General features: G+C 43.0%; 1 protein-coding gene across 3 annotated transcripts in view; it reads left to right on the forward strand.

Moving 5' to 3' along the window:
- Nucleotides 1-21,537, forward strand: part of FANCM (FA complementation group M) — a 73,275-nt gene that overhangs the window by 34,639 nt on the left and 17,099 nt on the right. For 2 of the 3 annotated variants that reach the window (XM_075843962.1, XM_075843964.1), the window contains 10 exons: nucleotides 3,513-3,644; nucleotides 5,696-5,828; nucleotides 6,438-6,527; nucleotides 7,773-7,868; nucleotides 12,650-12,837; nucleotides 13,677-13,883; nucleotides 15,466-15,700; nucleotides 16,733-16,890; nucleotides 17,996-18,148; nucleotides 19,276-21,226. In XM_075843962.1, the coding sequence (XP_075700077.1) occupies nucleotides 3,513-3,644; nucleotides 5,696-5,828; nucleotides 6,438-6,527; nucleotides 7,773-7,868; nucleotides 12,650-12,837; nucleotides 13,677-13,883; nucleotides 15,466-15,700; nucleotides 16,733-16,890; nucleotides 17,996-18,148; nucleotides 19,276-21,226 (3,343 nt within the window). The remainder of the gene's footprint in view (nucleotides 1-3,512; nucleotides 3,645-5,695; nucleotides 5,829-6,437; nucleotides 6,528-7,772; nucleotides 7,869-12,649; nucleotides 12,838-13,676; nucleotides 13,884-15,465; nucleotides 15,701-16,732; nucleotides 16,891-17,995; nucleotides 18,149-19,275; nucleotides 21,227-21,537) is intronic. The other variant, XM_075843963.1, reaches the window with a different exon arrangement.

Raw genomic sequence — 21,537 nt, forward strand, 5'->3', positions numbered from 1 at the left:
GTTTTCCCCATTGGATTCAATGGGGGAGGTAAAACCCACAACAGATAGCAAATGTTGCGATTTCACCACAAGAATCGCAAATCTGAAAAAAAAAATAATGTTAAATTTAATTTTAAAAAGTCCATACTGACATCCCCCTCCCCCCGCGGTGTCATAGCGGTGTTTGCTTTTCTTCCCAGCTGTACTCTGTGCAGCCTGGCCTCCTGGGATGACGTTCCATCCCATGTGATTGCTGCAGCGTCCTCACATGAGGCTGGGCTGCACGAAGAACGTGGCGCTAGGACCACGCCAGTGACGTAAGTATTGCCTATTTTTATTCTTTGTTTTTTTGCCTCCGTTTTCTGCAGCGGCGAATCCGACCGAAAATCTGCACCACAATTTTGGATTTCCAGTTACATAACCAGAACACCCAGCATTCCCTGAGAGTGAGAGACTGGGAGTTGTAGTGCAGCAAATTCTGCAGAACCACCGTTTGGAGATCACTACAGTAGAACATTGCCCAAGGTTCAGTTGGAAAGGATTGGCCAATGACCCGACCATTGGCATAGGCGGAGTTGGAAATTGTCTTGCCACCCTTGACCTGTGGTCTCCATCCATTGGATTTCCAGCTTTTGCAAACCTATAACTTCCAGCGTGTCCTGACAATATTTGGCTGGGAGTTGTAGTTTTGCAGCAGCTGGAGGTTCACAGGTTGGAGACCACTGTCCTTGACTCTGAGATTATTGGTCCTTATTATGGGTTGTATCGTCTGCACGTTTATAACCATCAGGGTGGGCCCGGTGCACACAGCGGAGCCTTTTGCGTGGAACGTGTACCGTGGTACGCGGCGTCCCTACTGATCCCTATTATCTGTAATATGGCCGTGTGCACAAGCCCTGAGGTGTCCATACACATTAGACAAACCTTGGCCAAACCCATTGAATACGATGGATCCGGACGATCTAATATATGGGCCACCCGACTCTCCCTCGATGGCGGACGTCCTTAACATGCCCTCTCCTTTATGCGAGATATGGGCGTCTTAAGGGTGGGAGTACAAACCGCTAATTTCAAAGAGAGCCGAAAGAGATTGGATGGACGGTAACGATAATTACTACATGTAAATGGATCCGCTCCTTATCTGACCTACATAGTTGTTTTGTAATGACAGAATCCTGTATACGGTGATTAGACGGCTTTCTCCATTATAGGAAATAGTAGGGATTATTTGGTTACCACGGAATATACAATATAAATCCAGAGCTCATACTGGTCCAGATAATTTACCGGACATCCAATGATGGTGGGGTGGGGTAGAGTGACATGTATATCAGCCTTACATACAACAAACTCATGGCCTTATTTCTATGTAACCCAAGTACCCACAGCAGACTTCTGTGCCAGTGTGTAATGTTAAGCCCCCACCTGTAGAAACACGGACTGTTACAAAACATTAGTCTCCAATTTATTCCTTCCAATCTCTACGCTGTCGCCGCTGCAGAGGCGAAAATACATTTTCCAAATCCTTACTCTTTCTGTATTGAAATAAAGGTTTCTAAGTGGAGATTAATACTTGATGTAATGGCCCCAAAACATCTCAGAATTTTAAAATATCTTTTGATTTATCATGTGAATGTTCACCTTCTCAACTTACCGTTTACATACATACACTTACTGTATATTCTATATAAAAGTTGATTATCTTTGTAAACACATGACCGTACTGATCCTGAGTTACATCCTGTATTATACTCCAGAGCTGCACTCACTATTCTGCTGGTGGAGTCACTGTGTACATACATTACGTATCCTGTACTAATCCTGAGTTACAGCCTGTATTATACTCCAGAGCTACACTCACTATTCCGCTGGTGGAGTCACTGTGTACATACATTACATTACGTATCCTGAGTTACATCCTGTATTATACTCCAGAGCTGCACTCACTATTCTGCTGGTGGAATCACTGTGTACATACATTACATTACTTATCCTGTACTGATCCCGAGTTACATCCTGTATTATACTCCAGAGCTGCACTCACTATTCTGCTGGTGGAGTCACTGTGTACATACATTACATTACTGATCCTGTACTGATCCTGAGTTACATCCTGTATTATACTCCAGAGCTGCACTCACTATTCTGCTGGTGGAGTTGCTGTGTACAAAAATTACATGACATTTTATCCTGTACTGATCCTCAGTTACATCCTGTATTGTACTCTGGAGCTGCACTCACTAGTCTACTGGTGGAGTCAGTGTATAGATACATATATGTATTTATGATAATAATAAAAAATAAATAAAAATTAATGCAATTTGGTATCGGCAGAAAGCTGTTTTTTTTTGTTTTTTTTCACCTCCTCTCCCGCAAAAAAATTGGAATATAAAGTCTAATGTACCCTAAAATGGTGCAAATAACTACAGCTCGCCCCGCAAAAAACAAGCCCACATACCGCTCAATCGATGGAAGAATATAAAGATTATGGCTCTCGGAATATATCTTGGCAAAACAATTTTTTTTAATAAGTTTTTTTTCCTTGCAAAAGTAGTCAAACATTTACCAAAGAGAAAAAAAAAATTTGATATCGCCGTAATTTTACCGCGCCGTAAAAACAAAACCCCAGAAATAATGAAGGAATCCTGGTTTTCTCCCATTCCACCCCACAAATAACTTTTTCCCCAGTTTCCCCATGCACTATAGGGTACAATAAACGGTGTCGGAGGGGGGGGGGGGGGGAATACAACAACAAAAAAAGCAAGCCCTCATATTGACGGAAAAATGAAAAAGTTCTGGCATTTGGAAGGTGGGGAGGAAAAAGCAAAAATTTAAAAATGGCTGTGGTGGGAAGGGGTTAAGTGGGGTCATTAGTAAATATATCACACTACTGGCTACATAGATGTTCGTGACATTATCAAACATCCATGGGTAGCGTTCTTTTGCTTTTATGTAAATGACCGGCAGGTACATTTTTAAAAATAAGTGAACCCCTTCTATCAGATGCCCCGCGTCATGGATGGTAAATGTGCCAGATGTGCACAGGTAAGAGGTTAGGAAGTAGGTTATGTATACTGGTTCACATAGATCGTGTTACCCGCCTGCCGCTGGCATGTGCATGAGGATTGTATCACGCAGCCCCCACCCTGTGTAATCTCACATAATAAAGATAAAACCTCCTTCATCCCATAGGGCAGACAAGCTTTAAGCTGCACGCCAGCGACCGCCACGGTGGGATTGTGGGATTCAAGAGCCCCCTATAAGAAATTAAATAGTTACTGGCAAAGATTTAAACCATAAACATGAACGAACGTTTTTGGAAGCGACCATCTGTAGGGGTAATTTAACGCGTGGCGTAAACACTGTGAATTTTCCACAACTGATTTATTTGCCGTAAATCCGCAGTGTGATACAGTAGCAGCAAAAATCTCATCCACACGCTACGTAAAAATGTCCATCCACCCCACCCCCCCTAACCTACATACGGTAGGAGTATTTTTAATGTGTGTATTTTGTTTGTTTTTTTACTGCAGGTCCTGGAGACGTTTGCCAGGCGTCTGATACAAAACGATGTGTTGTCACGGAGAGAGATTCCCAACCTAACGAAATATCAGATCATTCTGTCTCGAGATCAGTTCAGAAAGAATCCGCCTTCCAATATAATAGTAAGTCTTCAGAGAGACTGGAACATACCTGCGGTGTACCCATGTCGTGCTCAACCATACTCCTTGGGTTAGGCAAGATCCGGTTGGTTTGTGCTCCACTTTCGCCCCCTAGGTGGTGCGTTTGGATATGTGACGTGACATTGTCACTCGCAGCCTCGCTCCGAACATACATTCACATAACCTCTGCTTTGCCCAGGGCCCCTATCAGGGCAGTTCAGAGGGTGCTCATGTGAGTGCTCATGAGGGTGCTCAGGTGAGCCCTAAATATATAGTTTGGACCCCACAGATCCTTAGTGCATGACACAAAAGAGACAATCCATATCATTCTCTGCCCCGTACTAGTTATATTACCGTATCCGTTTTGCCTGGAGTGTTTTCTTTAATGTTTTATGCGCGTGATTCAGTATTTTCCCTGTTTGTCATTTAGATAGGAACAGCCCTTTAGACATCTATGGCGTATCCGTGGGGTATTTCATAAATGTTTAATCGTTACAGGTCCTTGCTCTCGGACCTGCGCCCATATGGAGAATGGGGGTCCCCTGATCCCATCCCCCCCTATGAGGCCTCTGCTTCATCCAGGTGGAGAATAAATGGAGAGGTGGCGGTTTTCTGCTATGAAACTTATGGAAAAGGCCAAGCACGTTTACTCAGCCGCTTCCATAACTCCCCTAGAACAGATCAGAGGGAGCCGTGCACATGCGTGGACATCTCTCCGTACGTTCTCCATCTGGATGCCAGGGCCGGTGGCTGCCTCACCATGTGGGAAAGGGTCAGGGTCTTAGTGTGCATGGGGGACCCGCGTCTGTCCGACATTTATGGCATATTCAATGGGAATAACCCTTTAATGCTTCTACGGTTAAGTCTTTGTTCACATCTGCGTTGTGACTTGCGTTCTAGGAGATCCGTCAGAGGACCACACGAACGGAAGTTAAGGAGACTCTGTCACCACATTATAAGTGTCCTGTCTCCTACATAAGGAGATCGGCGCTGTAATGTAGGTGACAGAAATGCTTTTTATTTAAAAAAACTATCTATTTTTACCACTTTATTAGCGATTTTAGATTTATGCTAATGAGTTGCTTAATGCCAAAGTGGGCGTATTTTTACTTTAGACCAAGTGGGTGTTGTACAGAGGAGTGTATGACGCTGACCAATCAGTGACCAATCAGCGTCATGCACTTCTCTCCATTCATTTAGGCAGCGCATAGGGATCCTGCTAGATCGCTATGTGCTGTCTTATACTAACACATTAACAATACTGAAGTGTTTAGACAGTGAATAGACATTCCACGGGATGTCTATTCACAATCCCTGCACTTCGTTACTCTGTCTGTGGTAGTTACAGCAGAGGAAGCGTAATCTCGTTGTAACCTGTCATTTACTCGTAATCTCGCGATATTACGCGTCCTCTGCTGTAACTACCACAGACACTCCTCTGCCCACTTGGTCTAAAGTAAAAATACGCCCACTTGGGCATTAAGCAACTCTACTGCGCTATTGTTTCCACCATAATTACGGAAACCTGATGGAAAGGAGCTTTCTGTTTTTTTATAACATTGAAGTCAATGGACGACGGAAACAAACTGATATGCCATACGTTTGTATCAGTTATGCATTATGTTTAACGGATCCGGTTTTTTTCTGCACGTGCGCAGACTAAAAACGAAAGCAAGAAAGATGCAAAGATAAAAACGGATCGGTTAAAAACAGAGTATAACTAATGACAAACGGAAAGAAGAGTCCGTTTTTTTACGAATCCGGTAAACTGATCCGTCAAAAAACAAACAATCATATTTTACCTTCCGTTGCGTTCAGTCTGTCATCCGTCAGTTTGTCCATATTTTTAAATTCAATGGATCCGCTAAAACGGATACCAAAACGCAGATGTGAACGAAGCCTAAAATGACACAGCTTAATTCTCATTATTGTAACCGTTATGTGCCATGTTTTAATACATGTAATGCCTATTGGGTCAGGATTTCGCAGGATCTATATGTGTATGGCCGGCTTTATCCACACGTGTACTCATATACTTCTCATGTTCTGTACAGGGGGCTCAGATGGGAGTGGTGGAGGGAGACTTTGCTCTTTGTATCAGTCTGTATCATGGCTACGAGCTGCTGTTACAGATGGGAACTCGTTCTCTGTTCTACTACCTGCGCTCCATAATGGATGGCTCCAAAGGTAACCTCTCCTGAAGAAGACCACCATGATCTAGACCACGTTTTTCTTCTATCCTATGTGCATCGACCCTCTTCATGTCTAATCTATTGAGCCTCCAATGCTGATCTGCTTCCGAATAACACACAGGCATATCTGGGCTATGTAATAAGTCCGCAATATACGGCATTAACCTACATTTTTGTCACCGCTCATCTCGCTATCTGTATTCTTTTCGGTTTATGGCCCTTATTTACACCAGAAACCATAAACCAAACAATATGAATACCGATAGAAGAAAGAAGTTGTGCTATGGTGAAGAGAAGGTTAAAGGGATTGTCTTGTAAAGATGATCCCTATCTATATTCCCGATTACGGCAAAATGGACGTCATAGAGCGGGCTCAGGACTCCTCTTTGAGCCAGGACGCTGCATACGAGTGGCTCCCGTTCATGTATTACAGGGACGGCTATTCATCTGAATGGCCACCATTGTAACCCTATTTTGCCACCGCAGGGAATTGTATGACTAGAAAAGGCTTCCCCCTGTCAATTATTATATATTTTTTTCTATCTGTGATCATTTTATCGTCGTTGGTACAGTAATCAGATATTCGTTTGTTTCCATGTCTCAGGTATGAATCGGGCAAGAAATGATCTTGGCCGAAATTCCGACTTCATGAATGTTTACCAGAATTTGGAGTCCCAGTTTGCATCTGCTAATGGTATGTATGAAGCCTTCGTACACCGGGTAGAAACTCTTTACACAAACGAGGGAATGGAGCCAAGCCAAAACGATCTGACCCATAGGGCTGATGCACACGGCATGTAAAGCCATGCACGGAGACCCCATGGCTCCCTAGACTACTGCCGCACAACCTCCGCATGCTGCCATACAGGCTCAGACTGGTGCCATACAGATGGAGATGGGGTATACCTACGTACATACAAAGTCAAATGGAGCATGCCACAATTTTTATTTTTTTATGTTCGATGTAATCCTATAACTTCCACTTAACCATGATCTATTCACGTACATTGGAAAATGGCCTGCGAGTACCGTCATGTTCTGTACGGTAGGCCGACCAGGCAGTGCTTTGCTTTAATACTCTGCTCGTAGACTCTCCCTCCCAGACGCCCCTTATTCAGCTGAATTTAAAATCCGTGACTTTACATTGTGGGTTAATCTGATTGTAAATACGGCTCTGCACATAAAGATGTGATCCTATACATGTATACCCTGTCACACTGGAAAACTCTATCCTGACGGTAATCTCTCCTACACGATCAGCTATCTGGGCAGTACAGAATAAGAAGTATTCCTTATTACGAGATTGTTGCATCTTATCTGCTGGGTTTCTCGTTACCCGTAGTCCATCTATGGGAGCATTTTAGGGGGTTAAAGGGACGCTCTTTTTTGGCAATAAATAGCATGAGCGTCTAGGAATTTTTTACTTGGAGCAACTTTCAGAATTGATTAAGTGTGGATAACTATTACTACCGTAATCACCTGAAGTGTATGTTCATCCTATAAAAGTATAACTTCCTGCAGTAGCCACTAGAGGGAGTTTACTGCATACTGTTGGTACTTTGAACTCCATAATAAAACCGTATTCGGTAAGCGCCCTCTAGTGGTGGCTGCAAGCAGCGAGAATTTAATGATTTATCATTATCTATGCCGACCATAGTAAAGTAAATGCTGCCATTGTAGAAAAATTGTGAAATATGAACATGAAGTGTTCTGAACTTCTGACCAATGGCTTTTAGGACAATGGATCTAACGATTGCAACGGATCTTATCTTTGTCTTAGTAAGATGATGACTTGGTTGTGCACGGATTTAACCAAAACTTTAAACTATGACGTCCTAGGTGGTACAAGGCCGATCCGACCGGTGACTGATGTCATGTAGCCCAGGTCTTATAGATTTCATCGAAATACATTGTAACCTCTGTCCTCTGCTTTTTATAGGCTCTGATGTCAAGAAGTCTTTTATCTACAGCCATCCAAAATTAAAGAAGTTGGAAGAAGTTGTGGTCCAGCATTTTAAAAATTGGAATAAACAAGGTGAGTCCTGGTTGTGTGCGCCATGCGGGTCTGATCTACGGGCATATGTAACTGGTGGGATTCCTGCGCCTCACGTATGCCTTTTTGATGGCTGTAGCGTGGGCTTAAGACACCTGATTGGATCTATGTACATGTGCCACGAATATGGACCGGATGTAATAATCAAAAAAAATGCTCCCCATTATTCTGCACTCAATACCCCATAATGACAAATTAAAAACAGAATATTAGATATTTTTGCAAATTTGTTAAAAATTAAAACCTCAAATTTCGCATTGACCCTTTTACTATGACACTTGAAATTTTTAGCTCTGTCGGCCTCCCACTTTTCTATATCATCTTTGATTATATTTTTACACCTTAATTACCACATGTGGTAAATTCATTTGATTGGAAATAATTGGGAAAGACACGCCCCCTGTCTATATAATGTCGCACAGCTGACAATGTATATCAGAGCAAAAACCAAGACATGAGGAGGAAAGAACTGCTTGTGGAGCTCAGAGACAGGATTGTGTGGAGTCCTAGATCTGAAGAAGGGTACAGAAAAAAAAAATTCTGCTGCACTGAAAGTTCTCAAGAGCAAAGTTGCCTCCATAATTCTTAAATGGAAGAAATTTGGCACAACCGGGACTCTTCCTAGTGCTGGCCGCCCCACCAAACTAAGTAGTCGGGGAGAAGGACCTTGGTAAGAGAGGTGACCAAGAACCCAATGGTCACTCTGGCTGTACTCCAAAGATCCTGTGTGCAGATGGGAAAAACTTCCAGAAGGTCGACCATCACTGCAGCACTCCACCAATCTGGGCGTTTTTGGTTCATGGTCAGAAAGAAGCCTCTCCTCAGTAAGACACATGAAAGCCCACGTGGAGTTTTCAAAAAAAGCATCTAAAGGACACTCGGACAAGATTCTGTGGTCTGATGAAAGAAAGATTAAACTTTTTGGCCTTGATTCTAAGAGTCCTGTCTGGAGGAATCCAGGTGCTGCTCATCACCTGCCCAATACCATCCCTACAGTAAAGCATGGTGGTGGCAGCATCATGCTGTGGGGTGTTTATCAGCAACTGGGACAGGGAGATCGGTCAGGGTTGAGGGAAAGGTGAATGGAGCAAAGTACAGAGATATACTTAATGAAATTACATAACAAAATGTGGAAAAAGTGAGTCTATCTCTCTCTATATCTCTCGATCTCTCTCCATCGACAGCCGATTTATTTCAATAGGCACCATGTAATACTTTATTTCCCCTGTGGTGGCGCTGCAGTGTAATTCAACTCTTACAATCCGGTTCCTACATAGATTTCTTCTGATCGCAGGGGGTTTCTAGGACTATTTATGATCAGCTTGTTTTCAGAGTCCATTCTAATACAAAAAAGGGTTTGCCCTAAACAGAAAACTACTTTAAAGATCACCTCCTCCAAGAATAGTACCCCTTTAAATTAGAAGATCATCGATTATCCTCTATCAAATCTGAACTCTTAGGAAAATTACACCCAATAACTGCCCGCACCTTCTCGTGTGCTAATCCTGGGGTTAAATCCACTATTCTTAATTTAGCTTTTATGTTAACGTGTATCCTTTAATCAAGGCATGGCGTGAAATAACAGCTCCGAGATAACGCCTCCTTTCTAGCAGAGTCCAATCTGCGCAAATACCTTTTGTCAAGCCCTGACAAAGACCGTTTTTGATGAAGTGAGAATTCATTGTGTGCCGCTGACACGGGCAAGACCGGCGTGTTTTGTAATACACTTGGATGCCGAGTACACAGTAGGTGTTGGGGGCAGGGAGGATAATTGAGAGGGCAAATAACACATTCATACACGTACGCGTGGTACCTGAAGGATTGCGTAAGTGTTTTCTGTTTATGCCGTGCGCGGCTTTGAGGTGCAATTTATCTTTTTCTTTTATATATGAAATGATTGGGTTTCGCCCTCGCTCTGTCTGCTCCGAGAGTACATTGTCTCCTTTATTTAAAGAACACACCGGCTCGGATGACCCCTTCTTAGGAAAGTTTCTCTGTGGAAAAATACTTTTAAAAAGTCTGTATAGGTTTTTGTATTTTTCTTTGCGCATATTTACATTAATATAACTTATAAGAGTTGATTAGCAAAATGTTTCTCCTTTGCGAATTGCAGCAAATTGCATTTAAGGGGTTGTCCGCTTTGGATCGTGTTTTTGTTAGAAGGGTCCACCGACGGGAAGCTGGTCACAGGGTGTACCGCTATTTAGATCCCCGGCGATTAATCTATAGCGGAATGAAGTGCTCAATTTCCCCACAGCACCACCGGAGGAGAAATTAAGTATTACATAGTTCCTATTGAAATCAATGAGTTGTCCGTGTGATGCACAGGTGTGTTGGGTCCTCCTGAGAGAAAGATTCTCTTTGCTGCCGTTCTTCGCTCTGGTTAATAGATGAGCGGGGGACTACCCTTTATTAATGACAAATTTGCTTATAGTGTTTAAAGTGTTATTTTTTGTTATGTTTTGTCATTTTTTTTCGTCTCACGGTAACTATGGGGTTCTGCCAAGATCTGATTATTAGGATGATCTTGTATGGTTGTACATGAGCTGTCTACATGCAGGAATCTCTAGCGAGGGTGCACGTTATTCCTTCATAACATTTATTCGGGTTTGACATTTGGAGGTCATGCTTTCCTATGTGGATCACCCGCATCCATTGCCTGGCTGGTGACCCAAATTATTAGGTAATCCTATTCATTTTCATTGCAATGGTAATTACATAGATACACATGCCTCTTTTGCTTGGGCATCACTTATGCCTAATCTATTAAAGTGGCTTTTCAAGATCTCTGTTTGATGTCAGGTAATGGAAACAAACCTGTCCTAATCCCGTTCAACAGACCGTGTTACTAGGCTTGTTAGACCTTTAGTCACTACGTATTTCTCGACCATGTGCTGTCCGTTTTAACAAAGCTATTCACTCATCCTTTTCTTTTTCAATAGAGCATGGTCCGTTGCGAGAAAATCATCGCATTCCCCATTCAGGGCTGTTTTTGCCGACCAGACTCTCCCAATAAAGTCTACGGGTGGATGAAAAAACGGATCACACACGAATGACATCCGTGTACTGTCCCTTTTTCAGGATACCTTGCTAAAACAATGCACAAAAATAAAAGCGCAGTGAAACCAGCGACCGCTTGCATAGAAGAAAAAAAAAACAAAAACTGATGAGAATGACCGCACGTACATTCATATGGATGCCCCGTTTTTTTGCGGACCCAAAATGCACACACGGGTATGAATAAGGCCTTACAGTGTATCCGAGCTCTGTCTTGCCCTGCGCCTGTGTCTGTTGAACATTGTCAGGTTTTCAGCCTTGTTAACAAAAAAAATTCCATTCACTGATCACAAACAGATCTTGAAAATGGGAAGGAATTGAAAAGTATATTAGAAAGTTTAAGCGATTAACCTTTATTTACATAAATCTGTAAGAAAAACCGTGAAAAGGGGTATTCCCAACTCGGACAGTAATGTCATAGCCACGGGATAGGACATAAATGCCTGATAGATGCGGGTCCCACCTCTGGGAGGAGCACCCGTCTCCAGAATGGTAGTAACCGACCCGTCCTGGTGAGGCGACCGCTGCATCCAGTCCGAGACTGAATGGAGAGATGGCCGCGCCGTGTGTGGCTCTCTATAGTCACTTTTATGGTAGTTCCGGAAACGGCCAAGCAAGCATGCGCCTCTACATTTATTTTCCACCAGGGTGCCAGCGTACCAGCGGCCCCCTCATCAGGCCGGGTGGGTGACCCCTTTTTCTGGAGATAGATGGCGGGTCCAAGCTTTAGTATATGACTATATTAAAACTTTTGGTTTAATAAGGTTTCCCTCTTCTTGGACGTTTTTTATACTCGCCTTATTTATTGTTTCACGTTTTCAGATACAGAACATTCTCAAGTAGAATCGATAATTGTTTAAATTTACCAATGAAAAGTAACATTTTAATCACCGCCCTTTCCCCAAAGTGAATGTTAGGCACGTACACAATTCAATTCCGTGAGGTCGAAGGCACTTGAATAACATCCGTCCTTTGTCTGTACGAAGCTTCCTGAGCAAAGTGATTTGCGTGAGTGATATTGGAGGACGGCGTTTTATCTAGGCCATCTCACAGCAGCTCGGTTCAAGGAAATCAATTTGTATGATTTGTTCATGGTCACGTGATACGGTTAATTGTACAAAAAGTGCGCTCGCTCCGGGCTCCTATTGATCAGGGATGTGGGGGGAGGACTGGGGGTGGACTAATTACAATGTGGTTAATTGGTCTGGTTGACGACGGAAGCTCTTAATTCAGAAAAGGCACAATTTCTGTAATTAACCATCCGAATTCTGTTCGTTTTTTATAATTTTTTTTAAGCTAATTTTATTTTTAGATTTTTTTATAAATACATTTTTTCATGTTGCAAATAAGTTTCCTACACACGGTGTTAGGGTTATTTTGTGGATTCATTTTAAATAAGGATATACCCTAGATCAAGATTAGAGAAGCCAAACCCTAATGTTGGGGAATGAATCTGCACCATCACTCCTCTCTTACCCCCCAGAAATGAGTGATGGAATAGTTGTCTTGCAGACATTCATTTCCCCCCGCCTCCGTCCCCGTTCTAGTGATCGTTTAGGGTGAATATCGGTGCCCTCTTAATAACCTTTTGAATTTGGAGGACCCAACGCATGTATAAATTACACGGACAACTCGAGTATATCGCTATGACACCTTCCATAACTGTATTAATTTATCCTTAAATTGGCTTCTCTTCCTGATTGCAGGACAGAGTACTTCTAGCGATTCCCCTGAAAACACTCGGATCATGATCTTCTCTTCATTTCGAGACAGCGTCCAAGAAATCGCAGACATGCTCAACCAGCATCATCCTACTGTCCGGGTTATGACCTTTGTAGGCCATTCGTCTACTGGCAAAGGAGTTAAAGGTTTCACCCAGAAAGAGCAGCTTGAGGTGAGTATGGCTTCTTCCTCCCCGTAAGGCCCTATTCAGACGACCGGGATAATTGGCCGTATTTTTAACGGCCGTCACACGGCTACATTAAAATCAATGCATGTGTATGGGGCTGCTCAAATGGCTGTTTTTTTATCGGACCGTGTGCATGGCCCGAGAAACAATAGGATGTCCTATTTTTGCCCGTTTTCCCGGATCCCTCGATAGACTCAAGTCTATGAGTGATCTGTGAAAACGGGTGCAAATCGGCCATGAAGAACATCCGTTTTGCACGGGCGAATTTGACACCCAGTCGTGTGAATAAAGCCTTACTGTTCCTTGTAGTCTCTACTGTGATATTGATGGGTACCTAAATGTTGGCTTACATCTCACTTTTAAAGTGAACTTGTGTCATTGAACATGGTGTCCAATCTACAGGCAGCATGTTATAGAGCAGGAGGGGCTGAGCGGACTGATATATAGTTTTGTGGGGAAAGATTCAGTGTAACTTCTCTGGTCATTCTGGGTTTAGTCCAGTGGGCGGTTCTACTCAGTGATTGACAGCTATCTCTTTATGCACACTCATACAGTGAAGACTGTCAATCACTGAGTAGGACCGCCCACTGGACTCCTAAGCCCAGAATAAGCAGGGAATGAAATTACAAATTTTTAGTTTCTGTGAATATTTTTTTTACCCAAAAAACTACTGTATACAGCAATCTACTCTGCTTCTCCTGCTCTATAACAAGCTGCACGCAAATCGGACACCATGTTCAATGTGACAGGTTCCCTTTAAAAGTTCACCTACCTCATATGGATCTCCTATTTGGTAGCATTGATTCAGTTGTCCCATTTTCCAGGTGGTGAAGCGTTTTCGTGAGGGAGGGTATAATACACTGGTCTCCACCTGTGTAGGAGAAGAAGGTTTGGACATCGGAGAGGTGGATCTCATCATTTGCTTTGATGCCCAGAAAAGTCCTATCCGTTTGGTCCAGAGAATGGGTCGAACGGGAAGGAAACGCCAAGGACGTATTGTGGTCATATTGTGCAAAGGACGAGAGGAGCGGGTATGTCAGCCTGGTTTCTTTTCATAAATGAATTCGATGTTACTTGTATGTCTGCCTCATGAAAAGTATGTGATAATGTGACTTGATAGGTTTGGGTTATGAAACAGTCTGGATTATTGGATGATTAAATCACAATGCAAAAACTTTACGAACCTCTAGGAAGAATTTATTTTTGTGCAGTTTCTTAATCTCTGTTGCATATATGGATGAATATATATCTGCACTTTGTTTACTGGTGGGCAGATTTCTTGTATCCCTTTTTTGGTCTATTATTTTTATGCATTATTCACATAGCTGCAATGTATTCGTCATGTATGGAGACTGTTTTCTATCTTACACTCCCTGCCCCCGGTTATTCTGTAACTTCTCGTACACAGTTCATTTTTCTAGGAAGCTAATTAAGTAGATAATACATGATCTATTGTACTAGCAGAGAAAACGAGAGCAATCAACGGAAAACAAATTGATGTACAGTAGGGCAGTGTGCAGACGCTAATACAACTAGTGACCTACCACGGTGATGTCCTACTGTCGTTCGGTTTTGCTTATATACGGTTATGGCAACCATATAGAAAAAAAGTTCACGTTCAGCTCATACACATTGGACACTTTATTCAGTGAGTAGCTCCGTGTGGGCATCTCTTCTGGACCGTGAGGAACTACTGTTCGTTATCCATTCCTGTGAAGGGGAAGAGGCCGATAAGATAATAAAATGATGGCATGAAGGGTATACCCAACGGTGCAGTTTACTGCTTGTGCAGAAGTTCATAAGGCTTGAAGAGCAATTTAGTGGAATTGCTTTTTAATAATTTTAGCCACCCTTATATCAGTCTCTTACAAAATCAATTGAAACATCTAAAGATCTTCACAGAAGATACCTAAGAGAAGCAGTCGTGATGAGCACGGGAGAAGCCTAAATGGTCGTGATGACTATGGGAGGCCTGATTGGTCATGGGGAGCACGGAAGAAGCCTGATTGGTCGTGGGGAGCACGGGAGAAGCCAGATTGGTCATGGGGAGCACGGGAGAGGCCTGGGTGGTCGCGGGGCGCACGGGAGAGGCCTGGGTAGTCGCGGGGCGCACGGGTGAGGCCTGTGTGGCCGCGGGGCGCACAGGTGAGGCCTGGGTGGTCGCGGGGCGCACGGGTGAGGCCTGGGTGGTCGCTGGGAGCACGGGTGAGGCCTGGGTGGTCGCGGGGAGCACGGGTGAGGCCTGGGTGGTCGCGGGGAGCACGGGTGAGGCCTGGGTGGTCGCGGGGAGCACGGGAGGCCAAGCACATTAATCTAGTCACCAGGGGTCCATCTGACAGAAAATAATAATGATAATATATAATAATTTCATTCAAAATCCATTCGAACTCTATAGTTGATTTTATATTTTTTTTCGTTTTGTGAAGTTGATATGGCTTAATAAAGCATAAAAATAGTTAGGGCAATTTTTGTTCTAATAAAAAGATCAACACGTTGTGGAGACAAGACTTTATATGTTGTGATTGGAACTGGCCACACCTGTTTAATATAGATTACATTACATGATTCTTCTGGCTTTAGGTCACCCTACTGACTTCATTTTTATTTCTACAGACCTTTAACCAAAGTCAAAGTAATAAGAGAAGTATCTATAAAGCCATCATGGGAAATAACACAGATTTGCAACTTTACCAACAAAGCCCTCGCATGGTTCCAGATGGGATCAATCCAATGGTGCACAAGATGTTCATCACACAAGGAACCTACGATGTCAAAGATGGAACTGCCTCCAAAGACAGACGTTCTACCGTGGCCCATCGTAAATCATCAGTGTTCTTTAATGCAGAAGGTGGGTGAATTACAGTCATGATAGATTGTTCTGTCTGGACATTATTTACGTTGCTTATATAGTGCCAACTTACTCCGAATTGCTGTACAGAAATTTTGCCATTTTACATCAGTCCATGTCACCAATTGAGCTCACAATTTTATTTCCATGTCTCAGACACACACACACACCGGGGCCGACTAACCTATTATTATGTCTTTGGTGTATGAGAGTAAACCGGAGAACTTGGAGGAAAGAAAATACAAACTACATACAGATGTTGGCAGATTCGAACCCAGGTCGCCAGCGCTTCAAGGCAACAGTGCTCTAAAAAAAATGTAAAAAATTATTTTAGATTTAGAGAGTGGCACCATCAATAAAAAGACTGATGACCCCACAGCAAAGGGTATTGTCCACTCACAATCACTTACATGGCGTTCTGTACAGAGAACCTGTCGCTGCTAGATCTGTATAAACTGTGCGCATCTTATAGATACTTAAGCTGTAAAGTGAGTGACGATTGTGTTTTTTAACCAGACCCTTAAAGTACGTATTGGAGTTCAAGCCAGCACGCACTACCTATATATAGTGTGTATATAGTGTGGCGTTGAGATTCATCGAGAATTCGTTTTGCATCCACTCTGTAACTCAAGTGCAGTTTGCTGAGCCCTGTTTATAAGGTTGAGCTTTTTTTTGGAGTACTTTTAATTTCCACTGCCTGAACCCATTAAAGGAATACACTACAAAACTGATAAACGGTATTATGCCTAATGCAGGGTCTGAGGGGGCGGTGTATGACTTCTATCTTTGTTGTGCTTTGAATCCCTGTCTCATGCATCACCCCCTTATGCCCTGCACTAGGCATAACAAGGTTACGGAGCGTTCCTTTAAGGGCACCTGTGAGATTTGACAAAACCACATGCTGGTACACTAAACAGCGCTCCCAGTGGCCATATTCTAAAAGAGCTCGAATGGAATACAAATATGTCACTAGTTGGCAATGAAAATTCTTTGTCACTCAGAAGCAGAATTTTATACCCTAACTCGTGTTAGACAAATTCCCAGACTCGATGAAGGCTGACTGGCTTCTGACAAATGCAGAGTTTGAGACCTGGAAGAAATTGTATCGTTTAGAGGAATCTGATGGAATGACAGACGTTATTTTACCCAAGACCCATTTTGAGTTCTTCAAAGATGCCAACATCGTAATCGTAAGTTGCAGATTTTAGCGGCTTGTATGGCCTGTAACGGACAACCGTTCTTGTATAGTGGGAATCTTATTTAAAGAGGACCTGTCACTAGGTCATATAAGTTGAACTGGTTATCTGACCTGACTAGCGCTGTCTCCCTGATTCCAGCTCTGGTTTTCTTCTTCATGGAGCCCCCCGTTCAAGAGATATGGCCCACTGTTGTGTTGGCTCCCTATATGCTAATTTGCTGTAGTTAGCCAATGTGGCGGAGCTAGCCTCCCTGCTTCTGATTTTAACCAATCAGCGTGAGGCAACTTGAGGGTAGTTCATGCCCTGTTGGCTAATAGCAAATTCGCATATAGGGAGCTAACACACCAGTGGGTCATATCACTGGAACGGGGGGGGGCCAGGAAAAAAAGAAAAACCACGCTGGAAATGGAGACAGCGCTATTCAGGTCAAATTACCAGTTCAACTTATATGACCTAGTGACAGATCCTCTTTTAAAGGGTTTGTCTGCTTTGGACAAAGCCCTTTTGTTAGAACGGTCCACTGATGATAAGCTTTTCACAGAATGTCCCCCTGCTGGGACCCCCAACGATCATCTGTAATATGTGATCGAGCCAGGTATCAAGTTTTCATTTCTCCTGCAGTGCCACCACAGGAGACATAAAGCATTACAGAGTTCCTATTAAAATCAATGGGGTGTCCTCCAGCAGACGCTCTTTGTATCCCCTTTACCAACCAGGAGTGCATCTTGTTTACCCAACAACCTATAGGACACAATGTTGTTGAACTTGTACTGTTTACTTTGGGCGCACTTCTTGCCTGATGTATTACATTGGTAGGCAAATACTGGATGAGCTCTTTTGTCTCCTTTCAAAATTTGTTCTCCGTATTTTACTGTATTTTTGGAGCTTTGGTGGCCCGGTCCCTGGTGACCACCAGTTTGGGGTACCTCCTTAACCCGGATCTGCCTCTGTCTGGCCGCATACACCACCAGTGTGATAGAGCTCCATCTAACCTACATGGGAGATACGTATGAGCTAACTGTAGCCTATAGCGGTCTATATATACATTTTTACAAAAATTAAGAATAACCATCATTTACTCCTATGTGTGAACTAGGAAACTGTCCCAGGAGAGGTGCGCAAGCTTTCCCTGTCGGAGTGGAGTTTGTGGCAGAACCGTCCTTTTCCGACAGACTCTGTTGATCACTCTCATCGATGTAAGAATTTCATTGCCGTTATGGAATTGATTGAGCAGATGAGGTTGGAGGAGGTAAGAGCGACCATGTCCTCATCATGGTAAAGTTGGAAGGTTGACCAATGATGTAAGATCTGCCGGTCTATGGCCACCTCAAGAATGAAGAATAGAATAGGCCGTCGATGTATGATCGGCAGCAGAAGGAAGGGCCAGCGGTGCCCGCTGAAGCGCTACAGCCCCTTTACTGCAGCACCAGGAACAGCATCGTCCATACGAGTGTAACTGTGCTTGGGACTGCAGCTCAACTACACTCAACCCCAATCACTTGAATTGGCTGTCTGGCAGTACCAGGTGACACTGCGCCTTCGTTCTGCTGATTGGTGGGGTCCCCACAGGCCATACATTGATGGCCTATGCCATGTAATACATGACCACACAAGCCATCCAGATTGGGATCTGCTCTATATAGTGTCCTTCCGCTTTGTGGGTTTCTATGCTGGGGGATTATTCTCTATGATGTCCTCATACCCTAATAGGCCGTATAAACAGGGCTTGTCTAGTTGGAACAACCTAGTCCGTGATGGTTATGTTTCAACAGGGGAACATACTTCTAACATTATGGCAACCATAACTTTTGAGAAAACCCCATTAAGGTTTAGTGTCATTTTAAAATAATAAATAAATAATTTGCACAAAAATTCGGGACTGTTTTTGTAAGGTGGAACATTACTCTTAGTAGCCTCTTATGGTCTGTGTCCTGCAATACCCCTAGATGAATGCTTGTCTGCACTGCTTAAAGGGGCAGTTCAGTTTCACCAAATTAATGTAAATTTTTGTATAATTAAGTTACACAATTTACCAATATTCTTTCGGCATCAATACCTCTCGGTTTTCAATATCTCTGCTTACTGTTATTCAGTGGGAACATACATTGTTTACTTCAAGTGGATAACATTCATCCATGGTTGTGAGATAGACGGAGAATTAATGGAAAGTTGGCTGTCTTCATTCGTTTCTATGGGCACATGGCTGACTAGCCAAGGCCTCCTTTCCATTCGCTCTCCACTTGGATGTGGATATGCCATAAATATGTGTTGGGATAACCCCTTTAAGGCTTTCTATGCAATTATTATTATAATATGATGCAGACCAGTCATGTCGGGTTTACAAAAATAACAAGTTTTTGTTGCACTATTTTGCAGACCGATTGTAAGTATGATGAAGAAATGAAGGCGTTCTTGCAGAAGGAGGTTGCACAGCCATTACGTAAAGTCACTAAAGATAGCAGAGTTTGCCCAACCACTAGTTCTAAGGCTAAGAAAAAGTTGTCTGTCAACAAAAATGCAAAGATTTCTAAGAACAAGACTTTGTTCTCGGTGATTGAGCCCGATGAAGATTTTAGGTCAACGTCCAAGGCTTCCAAGAGCACAAGATCACGCTCTACCGACCTTCCTAATACGGACTCGGTAGTTGATGTTTCAGAGATGGAGGAAGCCGGTGCCATAGAGGTTGATTTGGATCATGATGTGGCCGAGGACATGGAAATTGACGAGCATGGAGAGTCCACCAAGAAGCCTACAAATCTGGGAGGTCTTTCGATAACTGATTGCCAGAGGACAATGGTAAACTCTCTACCTAAACCTGACCCTGGCTACATTAGTCTTGGTGATGACACCACTACTCTTATATCTAATTTCTTCTATACACCTCCTTCACTTACTCAGGACTTTCCTATTGAGATTGTCAATGACTGCGCTTATGAAGTAAAGAAAATTCTATCACGTGTCACGAAATTCTTAACGTTTTCTCCTCCACCATTAACTGAACTCGATTCCTTGGTTAATATAGAAATATCTGCAGAATCTTTAAAAGCCATGTTGTCTTCTGTGCCATATGAACACCCACCTTCACGTCTACAAGGATGCTACAATCACTTAAGTCAACCAGATTGTTTAGAGGATGGACCTGGCCCTATAGAAGAGAAAGTAAATGAGGAAAGGTCATTTGAAAATATAGTTTCTACTTCAACAAATCAACCAGATGGAGGAGATAACGTAGAGACTGATGACATCAATGGCGTGGTAGATGAAGGACTTCAACCTGATCCTTTATGGGATGATCTTTTTGATTGTGATGATGAAGAAGCCTATGTTGAAAATGTTGACCCACCTCCACCACACATCCGTGCTGTAAATGAAGATCCAGGTCATGAGGATAAAAATATTGAAGCGTTGGACACCCCTACGGTAGACCGTCCATCCAAGAAACCAGAGAAGACTAAAAATGATGAAATAAATATAAAAAATGCATCTACCTCCTGTAATTCGAGTCTCATCCCAGACCGAGATGGTAGAAAAAGTGATGATACTGACATTGATGTTCCAAGGGCTCCTAGCCCTTCCCGGAGTGAGAAGGTAGAATATCAACCTGGGTTAAGGGTAGAAGCCTTACATTCATTTTCCCATGACCTTGATGACAGCTTTGACTTATTTGAAGATGCAGAATTTGCAGAAATTAAACAGTTAACTTCAAGCAAGGCTGGTCCAACAAGCAAGCTAGATCATGGAGGAACCAGCATAAACTTTAATATGTTTGACCCATCTTTACTATTTGAGGACTCCATAGAACAAGACCCAGAAGACCAGGCTTGTCTGAACCTCGAGAACTCCAAGCCGAATGATCATTTTAATTTTGATGGTTCTCAAGAATTGTTTTCGGTCAATTTTGACCTTGGGTTTTCCATTGAGGATCTTTCGACAGATGATGAACAGCCGGAAAATGAAGATCACGAGGAACCTAGCCCTCCCAAAAGGATTGTTACTGCAGGTGGCACCATGTCTACACCTCTAACCTACGGGACTAAAAATTCAACCGATGGACCGATGTCTGACAAATACCTTCCTCTACTCTCGCCCTTGCATCCCTTTAAAGACAAGTTTTCCCCGACACCTGAAAAGTCACGTTGTGCCTCATCCTTTCTGAAATCTCCCACTGAAAAGTTAGCCTACGCTAAAACATCTTTTTATACTTTTGCAAAATATAATTTCTATACACCAACTAAGAAGGTCGAAAGGGGAGCAGAAAACACCCCCATTGCTATACGATCGGGAGGAAATCCACCTGAAGCCACGGCGGATCATTCTATAACTTTAGGTATGTTTTCCATATTATAATGTTTTTTTAAGAAGCTTTAAACCTAAAATTGATTGACCGGGGCCAGGCAGTGGAATCGGCACGTTCATGCCTGGCCCCGTACTGTCTGTAACGCGCGCACGTCCCTGTTCTTTATCCGGCGCATCCGCAGTACGATCTTTCTGCTCTCCGTTCTAATCGGCACTCCTGCGCATGCGTCCAGTAAAGAGCAAATATCCTGCCGTATTGTGTATACAGCTCCTCTGCAGACTTCTGTCTCCATGGTTACATAAGATCTTTTTGATCTTTCAGTCATTTTTTTACTCCTTTTC

This window comes from Rhinoderma darwinii, chromosome 12 (assembly GCF_050947455.1).
Source record: "Rhinoderma darwinii isolate aRhiDar2 chromosome 12, aRhiDar2.hap1, whole genome shotgun sequence".
NCBI classification, from domain to species: domain Eukaryota; kingdom Metazoa; phylum Chordata; class Amphibia; order Anura; family Rhinodermatidae; genus Rhinoderma; species Rhinoderma darwinii.